The sequence below is a fragment of the Hoplias malabaricus genome, chromosome 10 (assembly GCF_029633855.1).
Source record: "Hoplias malabaricus isolate fHopMal1 chromosome 10, fHopMal1.hap1, whole genome shotgun sequence".
In the NCBI taxonomy this organism is placed as follows: domain Eukaryota; kingdom Metazoa; phylum Chordata; class Actinopteri; order Characiformes; family Erythrinidae; genus Hoplias; species Hoplias malabaricus.
The window spans coordinates 34,507,365-34,531,879 of NC_089809.1; the positions used below are offsets into that span (position 1 = coordinate 34,507,365).

Sequence of the window (24,515 nt, forward strand, 5' to 3'; positions counted from 1 at the left end):
GGTGGGCCTGAAGGCTAAACATGGACCGTACAGTGATGCCTCACTATTAAACACAGGCCTAGGAACATTTAATAGTTGTTTTACAAAATCCTATGCACTTACATATGTGCCCTGCCCATTCAGATTAAAGACTTACAGACTAAAGAGTGTTTTATCTTGGATTCCTTTTTGAGGCATGATTCAGGATATCCAATCAGAACAGAGATTGTATGCAAATAGGAGTCTTAAAGGCACCATAAAAAAGCTTGGGAAATAATTATATAAAATGCATTATGACAATTTTTTGGTTCATAACACACACACACAGGTGTCATAAGTGGACCTGGGGTTGGTGGGTTGGAATGTATTACGTGGGATATGATATTTGCGTTACAAATGTAGGCAAGACATCCAAATTCTACTGAATATTCAGTGATGCATGTTAACACAGTAATTACAGATAAACCTGTGAGCCAAGCATAGCATGGAACACTTACGTAAACTGTTCCGTCCCGATTACCATGGTATTCTTTTATATCAGGGCAACAGATTGTTGATTGTTTATGCGTCCCACAATGCATTGCATGAGCTGATGTCCTCTCTCACCTAGTCCTTGTCATGAGCGTAGAGTGAAGCATGTTCTCAGTATATCCTCTTGACATTACAAAAGTGGATTCGAACTTTTGGTGAAGATATCTAGGTCAGCTTAGCATCCAATCCAGTGGCCAGTTTTTACTGCTTGGAGAACAGAGATAGATCTGCTTTGTTTATATGATACAGAAAGCCATTTGTTATACAATAATGAGAATGACATTACATAAGCTAACAGACAGAGATTGTTTGTCACAGAAAAATATATATGTATAGAAAAATGGAGCATAGCGGATCTCAAATTAAATAGATTATTTGTTATAGAGCCCCAATTCCAATGAAGTTGGGACATTGTGTAAAACATAAATAAAACAGAATGCGATGATTTGCGAATCCTTTTCAAAGTAAATTCAGTAGAATACACTACAAAGACAAGATATTTAATGTTCAAACTTTGTTTTTTTTTGTTTGCAAATATTCACTCATTTTGAAACGCTGAGGTAGAGGCCATAGATGTAGTGGAATTTGGTGAAATAATGAGCAGGGGACAGCGTGAGTGCGGCATATGGAGGATGTTTGTGGTCTATCATTCATGTCTATAGCAGTTGAACCTAAAGCTTGCTTTTAGGCAGAACTGACCACAATAAAAATATCATATTTACTTATTGAGGCATTTAAAATACATTTTGAAATTTTAGGCAAAGTTGGTATATTTTATTACTCATAAGAAAAGCATTTAGAAAGAAAGGGCTTGGAGTACTTACCCTTTTAATATAAATAATAATACTTAGAAAGTTATGGTCATACTATGCACTAATACTGATGTGAGATATTCCAGGGAGTTATCTCCGGGTATCACAGGGAGAGAGGAAGGAAGAGTGTACTCTGCTAATTTTTATTCCCTCTTTGTATATGAGGTCTGTCTCCTGAGTGCCAGCCAGATGATGCTGGCATACCTTCTGACCTGCCCTTCACTCCCAGTGTTTCCACGATGATCAGTCGTCATGCAAGCCATCTGACAGAGTCCTCACAGCGTTCTCCTGACAACCAGTGGTCACACAGAGACAGTGGCCTGGGGGAGGTCGATGAAAGGGAGCATGAGGGTTCTGATCGCAAAAAAGAGAAGAAGAAGAAGAAAAGGAAGCCCAGAGAAGACAGCTGGGACCCAGCAGAAAGTAAAAGTCACCTAGAAATGGGAGGCGAGAACATCCCTCTGCCTGAAGGCTCACATCAGCCGTCACCACGCAAAGAACGGGACAGAGATGGAGGATGGGAACGAGAGGACTTTGTCCGGGGTGGTGGGAGAATCAAGAAAGGAAAGAGTCGCAAGAAGATTCCAGAAGAATGGGCCATCAATGCAGAGCCCTTTATCCCTGCCTCAGCCTCCAGGTCTCAGGACTTTGGAGCAGAACTTTCTGGAGATGGTCAAGCTAGTGGCCAGGACATAGTCTCTCTCAGCGAGGATTTCCCTGATGGCTGTGTCATGCCATCATTGCTCGCTCGGGATCTGCTTTCACTGACGGCTACTTCCCCACCAGCTCTACTGGACCTGAGCCCTTCAGCTCTCTCTGCAACATGCCCAGGGCAGGGGACTGGTTTTTCACCCACAGGCCCCTTGTCTGTCTCATCTGGCTTCCATGATGTGCTCATGGAAACTGACAGTGCTGATCTGGGTAACTCCAAAGATCCATTTAACCTCCCTGTAGCAGTAAGTAAAGCTGACTCTCTTGCGTCCCCGCAGAATAATACCCAGGACTTTGTGCCTGGTGGGGGACCTTTTGAAGAGACCTTGTTTGGGCAAGAGTCCTGCTTCACTGCCCCAAATTTGGGGACCCATGATTTGGCTGATGCTCCTCATGCTAACCCTTTGATGTCCACTCCTGGTAGTACTGGATTTGGATCATCTATGGAAGCACTGATCTCAGCTCCACCATTCTCACCATCTGGAACTGCCTGGTCTCTCAATGATTCCCACGTGAACAACCACAATGACCCTTTTGACATCACAGGTGTGGAGGGAGCCAGCTTTGAGGCCCCTGTACCCAAGACGGCTCCCTTACCTTCACCAAAAACCAAAACACCAAAAGAAGCCAAGTCCAAGCAGAGCAAGAAGTCCCGCTCATCCTCATCAAAGAGCCCTACGTCTCCTGAAGCAAAGCTACCCTCTCCTCAAAACTCAGGCTTAAACCCTGCAGCTCCACCATTCTTCCCTAGCTTTGCTGAACCCCGCGAGCAAGAGGCAGAAGTGCCTGCCGTGCTTGAAGGTTTGTTTTTGGGTACCGTGTGGATCCACTCATTGCATGACTGTGTGGATCCCAAGCCTTGGCTTGGCTGCATTGGGCTTGGGTGATTAGACTCTTTACTTCAATCACTAACACATATATTCTCCAACTGGACGCCAAGTTATCAGGCTCCGTTCAAATTTGGCTAGCTTGGTTTGGCTTGGGTGTTTCAAGGGTGCATCTCTACCAAAAGAAACTCTTTGTGTGTGTACAGCACAGCTGTTCCCATTAACCACGTGTGATCCCGGGTGTACAATACTAACGGAATGCCTATCGGTTTGCCGTGTTTCAGGGATGCATTCTAGTTCACTCACCACACTCCAATCACCATGCTACTGTCTTCTCTTTCTGCCAGGGTGTGCTGGAGCAGCTTAACATTGATAGTCCTTCACTCTGAACTTTGAGTCTTCATAACATATCCATGTTTCTCTCCTAGTACCCATTCAGTGTGAAACACAAAGAATAATGTCTGAACACAAATTAAAGTTAATTTGATTATCTCTTGTTTTCTCTTTTCATGTACTGTTGATGTCTTTCTTCTTTGGATTACCATTTATTGCTGTAGGTAAGTCCATAATTTGGAAATTTTTATGTCTATTTGAGTTATGTTTCAGGGGTATATACTGAGTTGTGATGTAAATGAGTTGTTGAATTACACCTCAAAAAGGAGCCAAGCTATGAGATAATGAACACAATGTTATCAAAGCTTTGTCACATAATAAGTGCAACATCAGGTGTGACGCAATGTATTGCAATTCTAGTAAAAATTCTGTTTTCAGATATTATTATATTTATTGAGCACGTTTGGTGCTATATCACCCACAAATTGAAAAGACTATTCAGGTTTATTTACAGTGATCTTCCATGCCGTGAAACAACCCGGCTACATTTTCCAGTCCTCTTAAGTATATGTCAGAACAGCTTTTTTTTTCCAGAAAATGTGACAGTTAGTGAGGGCTGCTATATTTCAAAATATAAATTCTGCCATATTTAAAATAGACATATTCTGCTCCAATATCACCAACTGGGAAAGCACTGTTTCTGTTTTGGGTTTGAAGTGAGTAGAAATGCTGGTGGATGGAACTTAAAATACTCTTTGTGATGTATCTGCTTGTGTAATGGTTTAGCTAGTGGATGGTGTTGTTTAGATATTTTGAGTGTGTGTGTGGTTGAATGGGTTCTATATCGGATGGATAGGTAGTGGATGGACTGGTCGCCTTGTTGCTGTGGTAATTCTTGGTAGATGGCTTTACCTACTGTATGATAAAACGCTAGAGGCCTGGTCTGACTTTATTTGTCTGAAGTAATTTGACATACCATGATTTGCTATATTGTTTTCCCTTTAAATATCACTAGAACTCAGTAATCAAACTTTAAATACACAATCTAAATAAGGTAAATTATAATTCTGAATTAGTTTTAATCATTTTTAGCTGCTGAGTTTGTTTTTTCCCGATATAATCTTCTACGAGCTGTTGACTGTCCTGAATGCAGGATTCATATTTACATGTAGGCTACATTGGGTGAGAAAGCGGCTCCTATAAATAGGCTAGTGACACACTCCCAGAAGGCACAGAGCTATGATTAATGAACTGAGAAGAGGAAGACATGGTTTACTTTCACTCTGCTCATCTCATCTCTGTTCATTTCCTTTCAACTCTGCACCCTTGTGCAGATTATGTTAATTGTGTTGTGCAGATTATTGTAAATTGTTTTTGAAACCAAGATTTTATGGCTTTAGTCTGTTCCTCTTTTGTCATGTGCGCGCTCCTGAGCAGTAAACCTGAGTTTTTAATTAGCATTTATTGTTGTAAATTGTTTATGAGGATGTGCTGTTGTCTTGCAGCTGCTTATTTCAGCCATACATTTTTGTGTTGGAACTTGTATTTGGTGTTTCATGCGGTAAAAGACGTGAAACTACCTGAAATATGGTCAGTTAATTGGGTTTTTTTAATTGATTATGTATTAATCTGCAGAATTTAGTGCTTATATGTTCAGCGTTATTATAAAAAATAATCAGGAAAAATTTCACCTTTAGTGGCCCAGATATGTATAGTTTGTTTTGAATTTAAGGCTGTATCAAGATATAATTTCCACCAAGATATTGGTTTTGCATTTGTATTCAAGGCTTGTGTTTGTGCGTGTGTGTGTTGTAGTAGAGGGTGTCTGTGTGGCAGCATGACACAGCTATCTGTAGTGCCTCTGTAATTTCCAGTTCTCTTTTCACCGGGGTTGGATCTTTGTCATTGAGGGTGCTATTTATCCACAGTAGGAGGCAGAACACAAGGGTGTGGTGTCAGACTTCTCAACATGCCAAATAATATACCGCGGTGTGTGTGTTTCTGTGTGCACGTCATTTATTATATTAATGTGGAAGGACATATTTGATTTATTTGGGAATCAAAAAAAGTATCCACAACATTTTGTTGCTGTCTGAATAATTATTTTTAGGTGAACCGACACACACACACACTCAGGGAGTCTCAAATGTAAGGAAACATCCACAAGACATGCATCCTGTATGTGTGTGTGGGTGTGTCAAATAAAACAGATTCTGTTTTCCTGCATTTCTTTTTACTGAAACATCATGTTTTATTCTTCATGTGCTGGTAAAACCAGATGGAGAATACTCTCTGAACCTATAAACATGGAGTAATTTATTTCCATAACAATAACATATTGTCTTATTGTCCATCCTAGAATTTAATGTTCATGTTTTAAAAAAGTGATAATTGAACCTGAATCCTGAGCACACCTCACGCCTGGAGACAAGGTGAATTTTGAAAAGCATTTAATACATTTTCTCTGCAAGCAGTTCCTAACTTAAATGTGTCAATGTTTTAATGAGTATGTTCTGATTTGTGCTACATTTGCAGGTTGGACACACTGTTGTTGTTAATAAATCTGTTTCAGGAGTGCAGTGCCTAGCTGTCATTATTTTTCGATGCATTTGAGGATCTATTTCAGACTGAGATATTTAGTGTGACTTTCAGTGGGGTTTTGGTGGAGTTCTTACTGAATAAGTTATGAAACAGAGACTATACAAGTACATTTAAACTTGAATCAGTGAGCATTTCTATAAGACGTACACAGCAGACTCGGTGGGAGTGCTTGGTTATGTGACAGATGAGTTTATATGAGGAGTTTGACTGTCATTTCTAGGAATATCTTAGAAGCAGACTTGTTTTTAGGTTTGCTGGTTTTATAAATAATGGTGTGGGCTGGTGTCCACCATGTTTCTAGCCAATTTATGCCTATTTATAGCTGCTGTATGAATAATGTAGGTTACAGGAAGTGCTGGTTTATATAAGGCCTGAAATTGTGGATAGGGATGTTAAATGGATCCATTTCATTTCACTTTTTATATACAGTTTCATGAATCAATGACATCTTGAGATTGCATGAATAATATCCATTGTTTCACACCTCATCTCACTGACTGCAAGCAATGGTGTTGGTGTTATCCAGAATATTTAGCACTTTAAAAAGCTATTGTCAGTGTAAAATAACACAAGAGACTGTCACTGAGGCATATGAGATATAAACATAGAAGAGGGCGTAGGTGGATTGGCGACTCCAAAAGTGTCCGTAGGTGTGAATGTGTGTGTGTGTTTGTGTTGCCCTGTAAAGGACTGGCGCCCCCTCCAGGGTGTATTCCCGCCTTGCGCCCAATGATTCCAGGTAGACTCTGGACCCACCGCGACCCTGAACTGGATAAGGGTTACAGATAATGAATGAATGAATGAATGTATTCTCTCAGCCCCTTCAGTTCTACTGTGGCTCTTCAGGGATTCGGCATTTTTGGGGACAGTCAAACTTCTTTGATTTTCTTTGCAAGTGCTATATCTATGTAGGGGATCATTAAAAAAAAAAAAAATCATAATTTCACCATATATAAACATTAGTTCAGTATAAATACATCATTTATGTAATTACACGGAAAACAAAAATTGGAAATATATTTATACAATTTTCTCACGTTGTGTGATGTTCCCTTTGTTCGATTTATATTAAGTTCAAATGTTTAGTCGTTGTATTCTAACACATTAACTGACATTTATAAAAACGGCCTGTACCTGAAAAGGTCCTGATTAGGGTTGTGTTACAGTGTGGTCAAATTTGCAGTGTCATTGGACGTGACCGTTTGGTTTATGTGGTGCTCTGAGGAGAGAGGCTTATTTTTAGAAGCTGTGGGTTTAATGAGGTCATTTGTGTGAGTGCAGCAGGGTTTGATGTGTAGGAGGCCTCCAAGTCCTTTTTTAATCTCTTGAGACTTGTCATATATAATTCCAGACCAGCTAGGACACTGATATTCAGGCAGACTGGAGCAAGGAAACCGTCAGCCTCCCATCACTGACCCGGTCTTCTAAACTCTGTGGGAGCGTGCAGTTCTGTGGTGAAATGATTCACGTTTCCAGCTCTGTCCCAGTGTCCTGCTAGACGTGATTCTGATTTAGATTAACATCACTGTGGTGATTGGGTGACGTGATGTCTGTTTCTACATCGTGTTCTGTGTATAGTGTTATTGGGCTCTCACAGCACTAATCGGTCACTTTTGAGAGACAATCAAGCTCCAGTCTGGCTTCAGGTGTCTTGCTGCCAACTAGAAGTTCAAGACTGAACCTTGGAAGTAAGGAAAAGTAAAGTAGAAGGAAGGTATCTGAAAGTAAAAGCACAGAATCTGAAATCAAGCCAAGGATGGACACACAGTATATTGAAACAATTCATGCTATATTTAGAAGTTGAGGGACCTGAGTTTGCTTATGTTTATCTACATTTTTCCTTCTACATTTGCCTGGAAGGAGACATGACGTAATCTGACGAAGGGGAATGTAGTGCGCTTTGCATTAACGATTGTGTTAGGGTTTGTTTGTTTATTTATTTATTTATTTATTTATTGCACTTGTTTGGTATTAGCCAAGCTAATGAAGTGAAGAGGAACTATTAGCTTTTAGAACCTCATTAGTATTGGCCTGTTGTGGCTGTGAGCAGAGACTCTTAGGTGTGGACAGTCTCAGTTGGGTTATTTTTAATCGCAGACAGAATGGGCTGATTACAACCTTTCGCTGTCTGTGCCCCTTCCAGAGCAAATAGTCAATATCCAGATGTTTGTGTCATTTTTTCACTTCAAATGTGTGGGTTTGGTAAGAAGGCATCCGTGTTATTTAGCACTATTCCGTGTCCAAGATGTTGTGAATAAGCTGAGGTATTATAGTGAGATGTGTGAATGAAAGCTAACTAATGGGCTTGTTATTTATTTAGCCATTGTGTCGTTATATTGATGGTTAATGGACCAGGTGAGAGGCTATGTAAATGAGAAAGACTGAGTTCACTGAAAACAGCAGAGAAGGTCAGGTCCTTGACTTTGTCTGCGTTACTCATTGGCAGACAGACTGCCTCTGGAGAGGGGGTAGGGCCTGGTTGGTTGCTATGGTAACTAAAGAACAGCTGATGTTTCCATGGTAATGGCAACAGATGCTGGAAAAAAAAAGTAGGCTTAGGACGAGCTAAACATGGCTCAACCGTGCGGAATTAGCAAAAAATACGCTAAATATTTTGTAGTAAGTTTTTAATATTTTGTAATAAGTTGACATCAATGTATACTTTTCCTCCGAAGGGGTATAGGTCGTCCAGTTCACCACTTAACCTACATTGGGCTTGTAGGTTACAATCTACACATCTTCTCAGATTTGTTAAAAACATATTAAATAGTATGGTATATTAAAGCAAGGTTTATAGCGGCTCACTGTTTGTGTGTTAATTATACGGATATGTAAATTTACCAGCCTCTGGCTTGCTTCTAAAATAGGCTCTGGAAATCAGTGTCATCCAGAACCGTGGGTGTTATAATCTGGGAGAAAAAAAACAAGATGCAGTCAAAGAATAATCATGGTCTACTCTTTGATGTGGCAAACTGGACTGGATGGTTTTATTTTTGGTGGCATTTGTGACACAGGGGACCTGATCCAGTCTGTCTGGTGGTATTGTTTAGAAGCCAGGTTAGCAAACAGGAGATTATATGCATCTGTGAAATTAGTCTCCCCTTCTCCTCCACATCTCCTGGACTCAAATACCACTTCTAAGCCTCAGATGTCATGAAATGAAGTGATTGATGTTTATATTTTTATATTACTCATTACTGCATTTTGCCATTTGACCTTGAAGAACTTAAGATGCTTAATACGTCATTCATTTCTTAAAGACTGAGCCTAAATTTGACATTCAGCCCATAGAGTAAATAATCCCTTTAAGCGTCTGATGTCAGAATCTGTAATTTGAGTCACTCCTAGCATCAAAATAGAAGGTCATTCTGACCCTGTACATAGACGGTGATTATTAAATGCAACAGAGTTGTTAGCAAGAACAGAAAGGAAAGGCGAAACACTGACAATATTATATTGTGAAGTGTAATGTCAAATTCTACTTTATAATGTAAAGGTGTAGCTCTGGGGAAAACAGTTAATTTACCTCAATCTTAACTAGTAAAGGTGACAGTAAGAATTTTATGCTCTCCATTACAGTGTGTGTCACTGGTAGTGCTGTGGCCAAACAGTTCCAGGGTCCTGGGTTTTATACTTCTCTCGCACAGTCTGTGAGGAGATTGGTGTGTGTGGGTGTTGGCTCTGTGAACTTGTCTGCAGATGAGAGTGTGAGAATGACTGGGTGTGTGAGTGAAATTGTCAATGGGTTTCAGTGTCTGTCTGAGTGTTGGACCGGTGCTCTGTCCAGCGTCTGATCCTGCCTTGCATCCATTGAGTCTGGATAGTACACAGACCCACTGTGACCTTGAACGGTACAAAGCAGGAGTTTGGGATGTTCTCCCTGTGTATGCATGGGTTTCCTCCCACCGTCCAAAAACATGTCGGTAGGTGGAGTGGTGACTCAAAAGTGTCCTTAGGTGTGAGTGAACGTGTGAGTGTGTGTTGCCCTGTGAAGGACTGGCGCCCCCCCCCCAAGGCTGTTCCTGCCTTGCGCCCAGTGATTCCAGTTAGGTTTCAGACCCACCGTGACCCTGAACTGGATAAGGGTTACAGACAGTAAATTAATAAATGTAGCCTTTAAATTAGTAATCAGAATTCAGTGCTTGATTTTTTTTAAAACTTTGCAGTTCAAATGATTCCAGTGAATTCAACTTCTAGTACAGAGATATTGAAGTTTTTTAAATTCTTGAATATTTAATGCAAAATTTGAAGCTTTGCCTTGTATGATGTATTTCCTATAATGCAAATTGGCTTAGAATAATATACGTGAACTATACTGGATGCGTATCTTGTTCAGCAGTGTTTGTAAATTCTGTTTCCAATGATATATTCACTGCCTGGAGTGGCTTGTCTTATCTCATGTCATTCAGCAGTGTCAGTACTGCGACTTTTAGTCATGGAGTTTATCAGGATGTAAGCACATGGTTCAATAACTAAATGAAACACAAGAGAACAGCACTCAAAAATGCAGAATCCTAATTTTATCTCTGGAGTTCAGTTGCTGCTGCTCTTCTTCTGGCTTCTATCACCTCACCCTGCCTTGTTTTCTTTCCTCATTCACATTCGTCATCCCTTTACTCATCCTCTATGTTGCAGAGATCAATATGTTTGTGAGCACAAGCGGCCCCCTGTACCCACTCCCCCCACCTTGCAGCCACCACCGTGACAAGGTTCTAGTTGCCATGGCAATGGGAAGCAATTGCTTCAGAGACTTAAGGAAGCAGGGAAGGAACACAGCTTCAAGGAAACAATGGCACTTTATTGGAGGCTTTGGGGAGGGAGGTTACTGAGCTAAACATAGAAACTCAGCAGTCAGTCCCTCTTGCCCTCTCTGGCTTTCTCTTCTTACTAATACTCATTTTTCTGTGTTCCTACCACCTGTGTTCCTACCTTCACTATGATTAATGCCGTTGGCTATGCCAGTGACTTCCTGCAGCTGCAAGGATAGAGGAATGAGATTCGATTTGCACTTCAGTCAAGCAGCACTGTCTTCTAAGTTAAGCTCACCAAAGTATAGCGCATCCTATGAATAATTTAATGAAAACGTTTTGGTAGCATGCGTAACATTGCCATGGACACACATTGTAGATATATGAGGGTTGGCTTGGTATTGATTAGTGTCAATGAGCATTTTCAAACCTCTGTCTTGAGGATTGGTGCAAGAAATGTCAATCCAGACAAGTGCTTTTTATGATGATGTAGAGTCAACAGTTCAGAGAGTTTTCAAACTATACAAAGTATACAAACCTTGTTATTTTTTGGTTTATATAACATTCTGTGAACGTTAGCCGCCGAGGTCATCACTGCAGAACGAGTTTCATGTCCCATTCAGCAAGGGCTTGAATGCCACTCGCTAGGGCAAGGGACACTCATGTGGCAGCTCTACAACACTGGCCCTCTGGTGCTAGGCTTAATAATATTTAGCCGTAAGAATGCCTGATGCTCAATGGCTTTCTACATGATGGCTTGCTGCTCTACACACGTGCGGGTGACATGTTTGTTGGTAATCCAGCAGTGTCATATTTACAGAGCTTTATTAAAAGTTTGCAAATTTAGACAAATTAAATATTTGCATTTTTACCAGTAAAAGTAACAATGCAAGCCACAGTTTGAGTTTACATTGCGTTTTAGATAACATTGGTTTTTAATCAGTGAACAACACCGATGGCCAGATTTCGGTATTCACAATTAATATTATATTAATCCATATCCTCCAAATTCACCATATTTTGGAAACTAGAATCAAAGCCGAAAGCCGAAGATTGTAGTCAAGAGCTCTTTTTCAGCCTGAATACATTTACAGTTGAGACTTTATTAATAGACATATTGCTGCTCAGAATATACACTGCCCAGCCTCTGTTTCTTAAGCCTATTGTCTTTGTCCTGTATATTAACAGTCGACTGAACTAAACCTTACATAAGCCTCGTTCATTAACAGGACAGGACTGTATGGCTGGTGGAATGTGTTCACTGGTGCAGTGGAAAGAAAGTGCTGATGGGAGAAAAAAAACAGCTTCCGCAATGGCCTAGCTTATGTAACCACGGTGACAGTTGTGATGATACATCTAGCAGCATCTAATAAATCTGTACTTTGTTGTTGACGTGGTTATTGACTGTGAATTCATTGGTCATATTTATTTCTTTATTTTATTTATTTATATCTGCTTTGAAAGTTGGTGATTTTAAATATTGGGAAAAAACTTGAACTTTTTTCTTTTTTTTTCTTTCTTTCTCTTTTAACATTGTGTCAAAAATGTGTTACGATTGAACCAGCATTGATGGCACAGTGGTGACACTGGTAGTATGTACTTTTTATTCCTGGTATTTTTGTATTCCACAGTCTTTGGAAATTTTAGAGTCTTAAGAGACTTTCTGAAATGGAAGTTTTTTTTTTTGTTTGTATTTTTTTTTTTAAGTTGTTTTTACTTAGATTTTGGTGTTTTGGTGTAGATGTGAAGATTTCACAGTTGTTTATGCATATCCTCCCTACATCATCTCTCATTCTGAGTCTAGCAGCAATGACGAGATCAGAGACGACAGGCTTCAGTTTGGCTTTTTCATGGGGCACTGTTTTCCACCCGCCTGGAATCCTACCATCTTTGTTTATTATTTTCACTGAGGAGCTGTTTCGCACTGAAGCGTGCCTGCTGGAAGATAACCGCTGAAAGGGGAACAATGAGATGTAGCGTACACTGCAGTGGAATTAATAAAATTAAAAATGAGGAACTCTTCATATCCCTCTGTACTATGTGACTTGAGGGCTCAATATAGAAGCCCCCTGCTGGTATCCTGGAATAGCACGCATCATATAAGAAAGTGGAACACTATGGGAGTACAGGCATAAATAATATGTCTGAAATAGTATGTTTATATATGGGAGGAGATGAAATGGATATATCATTTTTAATATGGGTCAGTGGTTGTGATTGATTGGTGAACACTGTATAGAGCAGAATGTGTAGAGAGTGAATGACTTGTTGAAGAAATCTGTTGGCTGCGAATGTTTCCAAAAAGCAGGTGCTGTGGAGCCCAGTTATGTACATGATATCCTCAAGGGCAAAGGCAGAGCTATGCCCCAGAAATTAAGGATTACATGAGAAGTGCGTTCATGCGCTCTCGGATTTTGCTCAAGGAAAGATAGAAGCTGTTCAGGGCTGGGAGGAGGAAGTGGAAAGGGGGTAAAGCGGACAGCGTGGAGAAAACGAGCAAGGCAAAGGGGGTGGGCTCTTTGGAACTGGAGTGAGCTGTTTTCTGTTGCAGCAAATAGGCTGCTGCAATAAGAGTCATGTGACACAGGGCAAGGAAATGGATGTCAGATGAGGAGGGGGAGGAAAGGAGGGAGAGGGAGAGAGTGGATGTGTGTGTGTGAGAGAGAGAGAGAGCAAGCAGTGCTGCAAGCTCAGTCTGTCAGCTTCTTGGTCGATAGTAGAGCGTGGGGACGGAGAGAGACATAACACTAGACGCTCCCATCTATTGCCGGCAAGAGTGCAATCACAAAGGATAAAGCTTAGTGTTTTATTCATAACCAGGAAGAAAAGGAGAAAGAAAGAAGGCAAAGAAGATAGTAGTAGATAAATATAGCTAGAGGAGGAAAAGCATGTCCTCTCTCTCCAACCAGCAACCTGTATCTCCGTTCTCGGAGTACAGCGAGCTATGCAAGGTTCCTTCCATGTCTACACCCCCTGCACCCCAGGGATGGGATTGGCAGCATGGTGACACGGGGGCTCCAAGGAGCTTAGCAGGCGCACCAAGAGCCCCAGGGTTGACAGACGAAGACAAGCTGTGCTTCTTTGACCCTCCGGCAGGAGTGGGCATGGAGTCGGAGCTGAAGGTGCCTGGAAGAGGTACAATTCCAGGGGGCGCATCTCTAGGCAGTGCAGGGGAGAGCCCTGACAGCCCTCTGTCCTCATCCCCCTCGCCTGCGTCGCCCGGGAAATACGGAGCACCTTTAGGATGTGCAGGTAACAGCGGGATGACACTTCCTTCACCACATTCAGGATCACCTGCACAGCACAGTGATGTTTCTCCTCCCCTTCATCCTGTGGGATCAGCCAGTGTAGGAGCATGGAACCCTTCACCTCTTGGCCCTGGCACTGAGGCCAATGGCAAAATGGCCACTTCTCAAGCACCTCCTAACTACTGTGTCATAGGTGTTGTCAATGACAATTACCTTCAGGGTGGAGATGAAGGTTTCCACGGTCGGCAAATGGCTGAGGGATCGTCAGACGAGAATGAGGAGGAAGGGGAAGACCTAGAGCCTTGTTTCATGGGTCGAGCTGAACAGCAGAGGAAGGCCATGAGGAGAGCCATGTCAGAGTGCTCCCATCTTTCAGTGCCTGCCAGCCTTGAGCTGCCAGACAAATACCCTGGTGGAGGAGTACTGGACGAGTTGAGCTCGCCAATTGGAGGGCCCCGCCGATCTCATTCTGCGGCCATGAAGCGATCCCTGACCGTGGCTGACGATCAGCCCCCGACACCCCCACCGACGCTGTACGCTACAGGGATCACTCGGAATGACCTGCGACATGACTGTGACACCACTCTTCACCTCGCCCCCTTCCCGCCTCTTAAAAGTAATGGCGGTTATCCGCCCATGGAAGACATCCTTGAAGGTTCGATTGTAGACAAGGACCAGGGCGTGCTACTGCCCGTGCCAGTCACACCTCGAGCCGTCAACGGCAGTGCGGGCAGCACAAATCCATTTGCTATTCCTGAGGGTAGGTGATGTCTGCGTTACTGTTGAGCGTAATATCCACGCTCTGATTTACGTTTCAGGTTGGGAAATTGGTAAACAACAGGCAATGCATTCCTTTGCACTAAGTTGACCTCAGAATGTGTAGCGCAGGCTCTAGTTACATTGGAAGCATTTTAAATATAGTGAGCTTCTCAAGATGTAGGAAAATATGGGTTAACGAGATGTGAGAATGTTTGTATAGCAGTGACTACACTGTACCATGTTTTATTCATTTATGTTTGTTTGCATGTTTGAGTGTGAATGCATATGAACAAAAATGCTTTATATGTTGCAGTTAAGACAAACAAATATTGAAGACATTGCTAGAATGTGGTAAGTCTAGAACCTAGAGAAGGACTAGCTACGTTGCATCTTCAGTGTTACGATACAGAAACGTCCTACCACCACCACCACCACCGCCATCACCAAACACACCCCTGTTTAGCCCTCCGCCCCAAATGACAATCACAATCATGTGTATACCACATGTTCAGTTTCTGTTTATATCTCATGTATGTTGCCTTTAACTGATGAATATTTGTGGTTAGGCACTCTTATTTTCAGAGAAGATGATGTATGTATAGCACAGTACAGTAGATTAGTTGCCAGGGTGGTGAAGAGGCTGTTTGTGGTAACCTTTTTTTCGGGGTTCTGCTGTACACGGTCAGTCAGAGAATAAAAGGGAATAATAACTGGAACATCCATTTATAATGTTCTCAGTCTCATTCTGTAATGTAGTTTATCAAATAAGGACCACGAATCCAGTTTCTCTTGTCATCATTGAAAGTTGGTGGACCTGTTGATGCGATTTTTATATCAGCTCTTTATGCTGAGTCATATCTACCACTGATTACAAAGTGGTATGTGTGGTGTTAAGATTTCAGCTGACCCTCACTCACCAGTTGTAATTCTGAATGGACATATATCATATATTTTGTTGGGTGCAGTTGTAAGAGACAAAACATGTATGTTCCAGCAGTAACTTCTGCACAAGTCTTATTTTTCTGTCAGTCTCAATCAGGACTTATAGCTTCTGGCATTACTGATTTTCTACTTGAAAAACACTGTTCAAAACCACTGTTGCAGAAATAGCCGCAGCTGTAACTGTAGAAGACAACAGACAATAAACCATGCAATTACTGTGCTCATCATGCCTTCAGTAAATAAATTCAACTTGTCCTGAGGCATTCATTGCGCTGTTTTGGCACAGAGCCTGGCCGTAATCACTGTGTTTTCCTCTGTAATACACAAGTGTGGCACTGCGTGTATTTTAAATTGTGACAGAGTAATAAATTAGAATCTGTCTGCCCTCATAGTGTGTATTATCTCACTCTTTGATCTCGACTGGAAGACCAAATGAGACAGTTATGGTATTGTTGCCCCTGGTATTCCTTACAGGACGTGTAGACAGGTCAGTAGAACATTTCATAAATGGCTTTAGGAATGGTAATGTTGTAGACTCCACAGTTCTTTCAGTTTCTAGACTGAATAAATGTTCAGTACGAGTTATTTTAGTTAGGTATTTCAGAGAGGATGGCCGATATTGGTGGGGGAAGGAAAATATGTAGAAAAAGAGGAAGCTCAAAACTCCTAAGTAACTTGTAAATAAAATGATACGAAGAACATTTAAAGACCCGACAGGCCTCAAAAAAAGCTGGCAACACAAATAGCTATTAAAGACAGTAGAAAATCAACATCCATCCACATTAAGATGACAACTAGCCACTGTGGGTCTGAAAGGATGGGGAGCTTCAAGGAGCCATTGCTAAAGAATTAATAAAAATGTGTAAAGAACCTGTTGAGCACTTTCCAACACTGAAGGCAGTTACGTAGATTTCGAGAAGCTCAAGATATAACCACCTTCCCAGATTAAGCTTTGGAGATGTAGAAGATCCCTGTGTATTTCTTGATAAGGCTAGAAACAAGTCTTCTGAAAAGAACCAGCACTGCTATAAAGGGAAATGTAGAAACTAAGGGCAGTTACGTAGGTGTTGAAACTGTATGAAGGTTGTTCTCTGACGTTGGACTCGACTGCATTGGTAGCCAATTATGTGATGCCTGATGCCTACACTTGGTCCCTAGGTGATGTCATCCTGTTCGATGTTATGAGCAGAGGCTTAAGGCCCTAAACAGATAATGCCACAGCAGCATTGCAGACTGCGTTGAGCTGACTCAGAGGGAACATGGCAGTTGTATCAGGGGGTAATTTTAAAGTGATGTTGTTTGAAAGCCATTATTGTTGCTGTAGGGAAATCACAGTTGCCAATTGCAGGTTCCTGATTGGATCCCAAGTACTTACTGAGGTAGAGGGTGTTGTGAGCTGATTTGTCTGCATTTTCCCTTGAATATAGGCTTTCCTGTGTTGAATGGCTTTGAGATGAATACCTTTTAAAGGGGATTATAAAGTGAAAGAATAAAGGAGTGGTTCCAAAAGCCTTTAAAAAAGTTTTATTGTATTTGTTGTTTTCTTTTTCAAGTTCTCATACACCATTTGGTTTCATATACTACTCATATTTTCTACCATTTTTCTTTTCACTGAAGAATAAAGCTTTCTACTTGAATTGTGTAATACACAAAAAGATGCGTGTCCTAATGTTTAGTGAAATTACTGCAGTGATTATACAGCTTTCTAATCTGTATTTCATATTTAGCATAGTACAGTAGCCAGACCGATGTGTTTTGTTTTCTGCCTTATTATAGTGGCATGACAAGGCCTCTAAATCTTTCTGCTCATCTTGTTTGTTTCAAAGAACAGGGCAGTATCTTAATGTTTTTTTATTCTGAGATTTTAAGCTGTAATTGAATGGCTAAATCATTGTAAGCATAGATTAAATGTAATGGTTTGAGAAATTGCTTCCTTCTGAAGGGTGTACTTAAACACTAAACTAAGTGGCTGGCTGGCTGTGTCTGCACAGTTGTAGAAGTTGTATACTTGTTTAAAAATGGTACCTTTTTAAATAATCTAGACTTAATCAGGAACTTCTTTTTAATCTCTGCTGGTCTTCCCTGCGTGTTTCCTTTGAGGGACAGTACTGTGGAGAAGTTGGGGATTGTCCATGTCTAGTAATGTGTTGTTTGTTCTTTAGTGACTAAAATAACTAAAGGATTTGTTTCTGAGGAGATTAAATTAGAGAAAAACAATAAAGGAGGAGGTTGATTGAGATGTCTTTGGATGAAAGAATCGGTAAAAGCCACAAACTTCTACACTCTCAAAATAAAGAGGTACTATTCAGGTACATTATTCTTAAGAACAGTTGTGTTCCTTAAAGTTGCATTACATTCTCTCTTCTCTTTCAGAAGGAGAGGTGAATATGTAAAAGCTTTCATTATAGAATTGTCCAAAATAAAAGAACATCATATAAGTCATGGAGATGAAATTGACACTGCTTAGAAATCTGAAGTTACTTTAAAATATGGTACAATTACACTCCCTAATTATTAGTATTGAATGTGTACCCTTGGGGGTACCACCACAGTGCCAGTTTTTTTTCTGAGTGTAGGAGTGAAATTTAGAGCTTTGGAATACACCCCTGCAGATTTCTTTGAAGAAAACTAAAGTAGATCTTATGTAAAGAGTGGAAGCTTTAATAAGGGCAACGGGTGGGCTCACAAAATGCTGAAAACATGCATTTATGTAGTTGTTAAGGCTTCTGTGTAATTTTGCAGTCGATACATGTCTTCTTCTGTTTCCTGATGTAGGCATGGTGACCTTTACCGCTAGCATCTTACTGAACACACATGCCTGAGATATGGATGCTCTAATCACATGTTGGAGTTATGATTCATGTTCTCATTGTGGCTGTAGGTTCCAGTTGTATTGCTACATAAAAGTGTGACAACCTACTGAATTACTGAAGCCTATTTTTAACTCCCTAGTTGCAACAGACAAAAATAACTACAGACCTTGTTTTTTTGTTACAACAACACATATAGGCTACTTTAATTTGATCTGAGGTGACGGAAATGCTAATTAAAAAAAGGTGGAGGATGATTCTTGTTTCTAAGCAGATTCAATCAAACACTATTTGGAAATTGCAGAGTCATAGTTGTTTACACTCAGCAGCAGCAGCAGCAGCACTTAGGGGAGAATAGCCAAGGCCATGTTTTTATGTTCGGCTTGCATCCGTCCTAATTTTGCCATGTTATCTATTACATTTCTAAACACTTAAACACAACAAGAGGGAAAGCTTGAAGAAGAGCAGCTGTTTAAGTGCTGGTGCTTTAACAGCACCACACGCTTATGTACATCACCGATATAAACAAAGTACTTATCTCACCCTGTCTCCCTCACTTTTGCATATTTGAATGTCTCAAATAAAGCCTGAGAATGAATTATGCAGAACCGAGGGTTTGTATAATAATGACTGTAATTGATTTCAGGAACAATAAGAGAATTACCTGGCCTTTTGATGAAGTTTGGAGCTCCTGGTTTTACTAATGTGTATTAAAAAAGGAATGGGCTCTAGGCTCAATTTCAGTTCTGATTATGTATTGATATTCTAGATTCTCATTAGGGTTTGATTTAATGGGATTGACCTTCACCCAGGCAGTTTTAATAGATGAAACACCAGGGATGCAGTGACTCTGGTTCTGATTCAGTTTGGTTTAGAATGTAATTTTATCTAGTTTTTATTTGTATTTTTCTTTTATTTATTTTTAAAAAACACATTCCAACTTTTTATTTCTCTGAAAGTCTTTTTCTAACTTTATGCATGACTGAGTATGAAGAACAAGGACCACCCTTTTTTGTCACTATACTGAGAAAAATAGGAAGTGGGGGGAAAAAAAAGAATTGGTTTTAAAACAAGTTTAAATTCTCTCTTTTTAAACAGTCAAAACAGAGTCAAATACGACAGAGGTGGAAAAAATCGAGATCATCAAGAAGTCTGATGTGTTTGACAAGACAGACAAAGTGGAGAAGATGGACAAGGCTGACATAGTGGACAAAAAAGAAAACATGGACTTTGGTGTCAAGCTTGATAATTTGGAGAAGATGGATAAAGCTGAAAAGACAGAGGTAGCTGTAAAGTCAGATAAGACAGACAAAGCTGAGCATTTTGACAAAACTGAAAAGACAGATAAACCTGAAAAAATAGACAAAACCGAAAAGGTTGAAACGACTGGAAAAGTTGAAAAAACCCCAGAATTAAAGGATAGTGGAGATAAAATCGATCTTTCTCCAAAGGTGGACAAGGAGGAAAAGATGGACAAAGTGGAAAAGGTAGAACAAAAGGCAGAGACAGAGAAGGTTGTGAAGGACAGTTTAGTGCATAAAGATGAAAAAGAAAAGCTTGATGAGAAATCGGAGAAAGACAAAGCTGAGATAGACAAGTTTGAGCAAAAGCTAGACGTAAAACCAGAAAAGGACAAAGCTGAAAAAGACAAGCTTGAACAGAAGGTAGATGTGGAAACAGAAAAGGAGAAAGCTGAAAAAGACAAGCTTGAACAGAAGCTAGATGAGAAAACAGAAAAGGGGAAGGCTGAGAAAGACGAGCTTGAACAGAAGCTGGATGAGAAAACTGAAAGGGACAGAATTGAAAAAGACAAGCTCGATCAGAAGCAAGAAAAAGACAAAGATGAAAAACAGGAAGTTGAACAGAAGGCAGAAAAGAATAAAGCTGAAGCTGAGAAAAAGGCTAACCAGGCAGAGAAAGTAGACAAGGAGGAGAAAACTGAGAAAGCTGAAAAACATCAGAAAAAAGACACAGCTGCCAAAGTGGAGAAAGAGGAGAAAACGGAGAAGGCCAAAAAAACAGCAACAAAGCCTCAAGCAACCAACAGTGCCAGTGCTGCCCATGGAAAAGACTTACCCAGTCCAGACAAGAAAACCAAGGTAAACTCTGTTCTATTTTCCACCATGCTGCTCTCCATTGATCATTGCTATTGTTGTCGCTAATTCATTTTTATTTCAGTTATTTATGTTCAAATTCAAAACATGTGAAAATCTTATTCGTGTTCAAGCCAAAAAAGCCATCAAACTTGGCTAAAAAATGTTCATATCAATGAATAAAACATTAGGTAATCCACTACAGCAGGGGTCACTACAGACGCTCTTCTATATAAATGACACACACAGGGTGCTCCAGACTTCAGTCTTGGGGCCTGTAAAAATAGCCCAAGGGACTTGGTAATAGGTCATTTGGGGACACTTTCTGTGTTGTGAGAGTCAAAACCAGTAACTTTAAAAATAAGGGAATGTTAACATGGATTCCCGTCCTTCAGCATAAAGAGCCAATCAGTTTGCTGTTGATGGATGAAGTCCCGCCCTCCAGCAATAAGAACCACTCAGACTGCAGGTTGTGTAAAGCATTAAGTCAACTGCAATAACAAGTCATTTATTAATATAGTCCTTTTTTTCTAAATCATTTTATTTTTAAATTTTACTTAATGGAAAAAGGACATTTTATTTAGAGTATTGGTTATTTATAATATTAAACATCTTGTTGTATATAGAAATGTAATTGAAAGGGTAATTTAATTAGAAATTCTGTTGTTAACTACATAAAATGTTGCTATGACTACAAGGCTACTGCAATAAGCAGGATATGGTACTGATCATAATGCAGGTTATACATTATGTTCCGGAATTTGGCTTGAGAAAACTCTCTAAATGGACCTTAATGAATTTTAATTAATTACCCCTGCACTACAGGGTTAATATGCAGATTTGACATCATGACATCAATGCAGTGTAGATCAGCCAATCATCTGGATCTAACAAAGAGCCTATTTCACACTGCTTCCGCTGCTTGTATCCTGCTGCTTTTATCATTTGTCCTTTTATTCTTTTGTTACTCGTTTGCTCTCCATTTGCTGGGTTTGGTGTCCATCCATGCAGCCTGTTGCCGGGGCAACCAAAACGAGCTCGGCCAAGCCGCGGCCAAGCGCGGCATCCAATGCTACAGCTGCTCCTAAACGTCCGACCCCAACCCCTACCTCCACAACCGCCACCTCTGCCACCCTCAGCAAAAAAGCACCCGTGCCCAAGGCACCCACACCCACGGCTGGCACCAAGCGGCCTGCTTCGGCTGCCAGCCGTCCCTCCACCTCAACCACAGCATCCAGCGAAGTCAAGCCTAAGGTGAGTTTGTCAGATGACCCTCTGAAAGGAAGAACCCCCCTTAAAAATCCAGCCCATAATCCACTCCTGCTCGCAAAGATGCCCTGAATGTAGTTAATTTACAGCAGTGATGTTATTCCATATTACATCTGCTGAAGTTATGTCATGATCCTCTGTAACATAAATAGCATTTTAGGCAATGGTTATCTCACATTGTATAAAAAAGTAGAATTCAGCATTTCAAAAAATTTTGTTCAAGACCCTTATGAAGGAAACACACTGACAAGGACAGAAAAATGTCTTCGCTGCCATTAGAATGAGGCTGGTACAGAGCTGAGCAATGGCAGGGTCAAGGTCTCGGTCTATTAGACTTAGTTACTGAATAAGTCTCCTCATCTTTTTCTTGTTCTTGTCCAGACGACCACAGAGAGACGCACACCAGTGCCAAGCGCTACCACTGCACCTGTTCGGTCTACTGCCCCCAAAAATGGTACAGCTACCACAGCAGCAGGCAAACCCACCACATCGCTTACCTCCCGCACCACAACAAGTGCCACCACAGCACGACGCCCTCTGCGTAAGGCCACGCACACATGCACATACTCCTTCCATGTTAAAGTTATCAAGAAGGGTTCTTTCATAGTAGATCTGCATTTGTATCTTTAAGAAGTCTTCCAACTGTATAGTTTCAATAGAGTTTTTACAGAACCATTAATCTGAACCTTCATCTGTTGTGCATGATTCTTATGTAACCCTTGTCTTTTTTAAAGCTTACATTGTTGTTAACTTTATAGGCTTTTTAAGATGTTCTTTACTGATATAACTCTTTTTATACATAAAGCTACTAAGTCTGAGAGCAAACCAAATGATGAGAAGAAGCCGAGCACTCTGAAGACTACAGGTAAATCATAAAATGTTTTATGCGTTATTATTGTATAATATTAAACACCTGAGCAAGTTTTCATTCATATAAACTGGCTAATTGGAAAGGTGCGAAAATTAGCCTTGACTCAGTGTCACACTGGGAAAAGAGCTAATGGTTTAGCTCAGGATCCTTCACACTTAAATGCTCTCACTGGTACAATAATTGTCGCTTTGCAGATTTCTTCACAGTGACTCTATCACACACTACCAGCATTTTTGTAAGAACAACAGACAAGCAAATTTTTGGATCCTCTTACCTTGTATTTTTATAGCTTGTTATTTTGCTAAATAATAAAAGAAATATACAGTTTGAGGCAATCACATAGCATAGTAGATGGCCTTATATCTACAGGGGTTGGACAATGAAACTTAAACACCTGTCATTTTAGTGTGGGAGGTTTCATGGCTAAATTGGACCAGACTGGTGGCCAATCTTCATTAACTGCACATTGCACTAGTAAGAGCAGAGTGTGAAGAGTTAAATAGCAGAGGGTAAGAGTTTTGCTCAAAATATTGCAATGCACACAACATTGTGGGTGACAAAAGAGTTCAAAACAGGACAAATTGTTGGTGCACGTCTTGGTGCATCTGTGACCAAGACAGCAAGTCTTTGTGATGTATCAAGAGCCACGGTATCCAGGGTAATGTCAGCATACCACCAATGAGGACGAAACACATCCAACAGGATTAACTGTGGACGCAAGAGGAAGCTGTCTGAAAGGGATGTTCGGGTGCTGACCCGGATTGTATCCAAAAAACATAAAACCACGGCTGAATTAAACGTGCACCGCAACTCTCCTGTTTCCACCAGAACTGTCCGTCAGGAGCTCCACAGGGTCAATATACACGGCCGGGCTGCTATTGCCAAACCTTTGGTCACTCATGCCAATGCCAAACGTCAGTTTCAATGGTGCAAGGAGGGCAAATCTTGGGCTGTGGTCAATGTGAAACATGTATCGTTCTCTGATGAGTCCACCTTTACTGTTTTCCCCACATCCGGGAGAGTTACGATGTGGAGAAGCCCCAAAGAAGCGTACCACCCAGACTGTTGCATGCCCAGAGTGAAGCATGGGGGTGGATCAGTGAAGGTTTGGGCTGCCATATCATGGCATTCCCTTGGCCCAGTACTTGTTCTAGATGGACGCGTCACTGCCAAGGACTACCGAACCATTCTGGAGGCCTATGTGCATCCAATGGTTCAAACATTGTGTCCTGAAGGCGGTGCCGTGTATCAGGACGACAATGCACCAATACACACAGCAAGACTGGTGAAAGACTGGTTTGATGAACATGAAAGTGAAGTTGAACATCTCCCATGGCCTGCACAGTCACCAGATCTAAATATTATTGAGACACTTTGGGGTGTTTTGGAGGAGCGAGTCAGGAAACCTTTTCCTCCACCAGCATCACGTAGTGACCTGGCCACTATCCTGCAAGAAGAATGGCTTAAAATCCCTCTGACCACTGTGCAGGACTTGTATATGTCATTCCCAACACGAATTGACGCTGTATTGGCTGCAAAAGGAGGCCCTACACCATACTAATAAATTATTGTGGTCTAAAACCAGGTGTTTCAGTTTCATTGTCCAACCCCTGTATGGATATATATATGTTCTATGGCAATTTGAGGTTCAAATCTGCTTTGAATAGTGACTCTCAGGCATTTTTGGCTGCATTTGGAAAAATTCAACATTACATTTAATTTCCTATGAAGCATGGTTACACAGTCTCGTTTGATAAGATTGTCTTAAATATAAGGTAGTTTCTGTTTGATTTAATCTAAAATAAATAAAATGTAATTCTTGCAATGAATACACCACAGGTCATCTCCGGTAAAATCTTTGCATGTGCCTGCTCTGTATAAAGGCAAAGGCAAACAAGAAAAAGGAATGGGTGTACAACACAACAGCAGGCCACTGTGTGGGATTTCCCTAACCACATACAGCTTTAAGCCACTGTTGTGC

The 24,515-nt window shown here is 40.8% G+C and overlaps 1 protein-coding gene across 8 annotated transcripts in view; it reads left to right on the top strand.

Moving 5' to 3' along the window:
• Positions 1–24,515, top strand: part of LOC136708267 (microtubule-associated protein tau) — an 82,435-nt gene that overhangs the window by 43,982 nt on the left and 13,938 nt on the right. For 6 of the 8 annotated variants that reach the window (XM_066682692.1, XM_066682696.1, XM_066682695.1 and 3 more), the window contains 5 exons: positions 1,488–2,834; positions 19,400–20,400; positions 21,406–21,648; positions 22,045–22,204; positions 22,469–22,528. In XM_066682692.1, coding sequence (XP_066538789.1) covers positions 1,488–2,834; positions 19,400–20,400; positions 21,406–21,648; positions 22,045–22,204; positions 22,469–22,528 — 2,811 coding nt within the window. Of the gene's footprint in view, positions 1–1,487; positions 2,835–13,259; positions 14,551–19,399; positions 20,401–21,405; positions 21,649–22,044; positions 22,205–22,468; positions 22,529–24,515 lie in introns of those variants that run through there. The other 2 variants (XM_066682699.1, XM_066682697.1) reach the window with 2 other exon arrangements.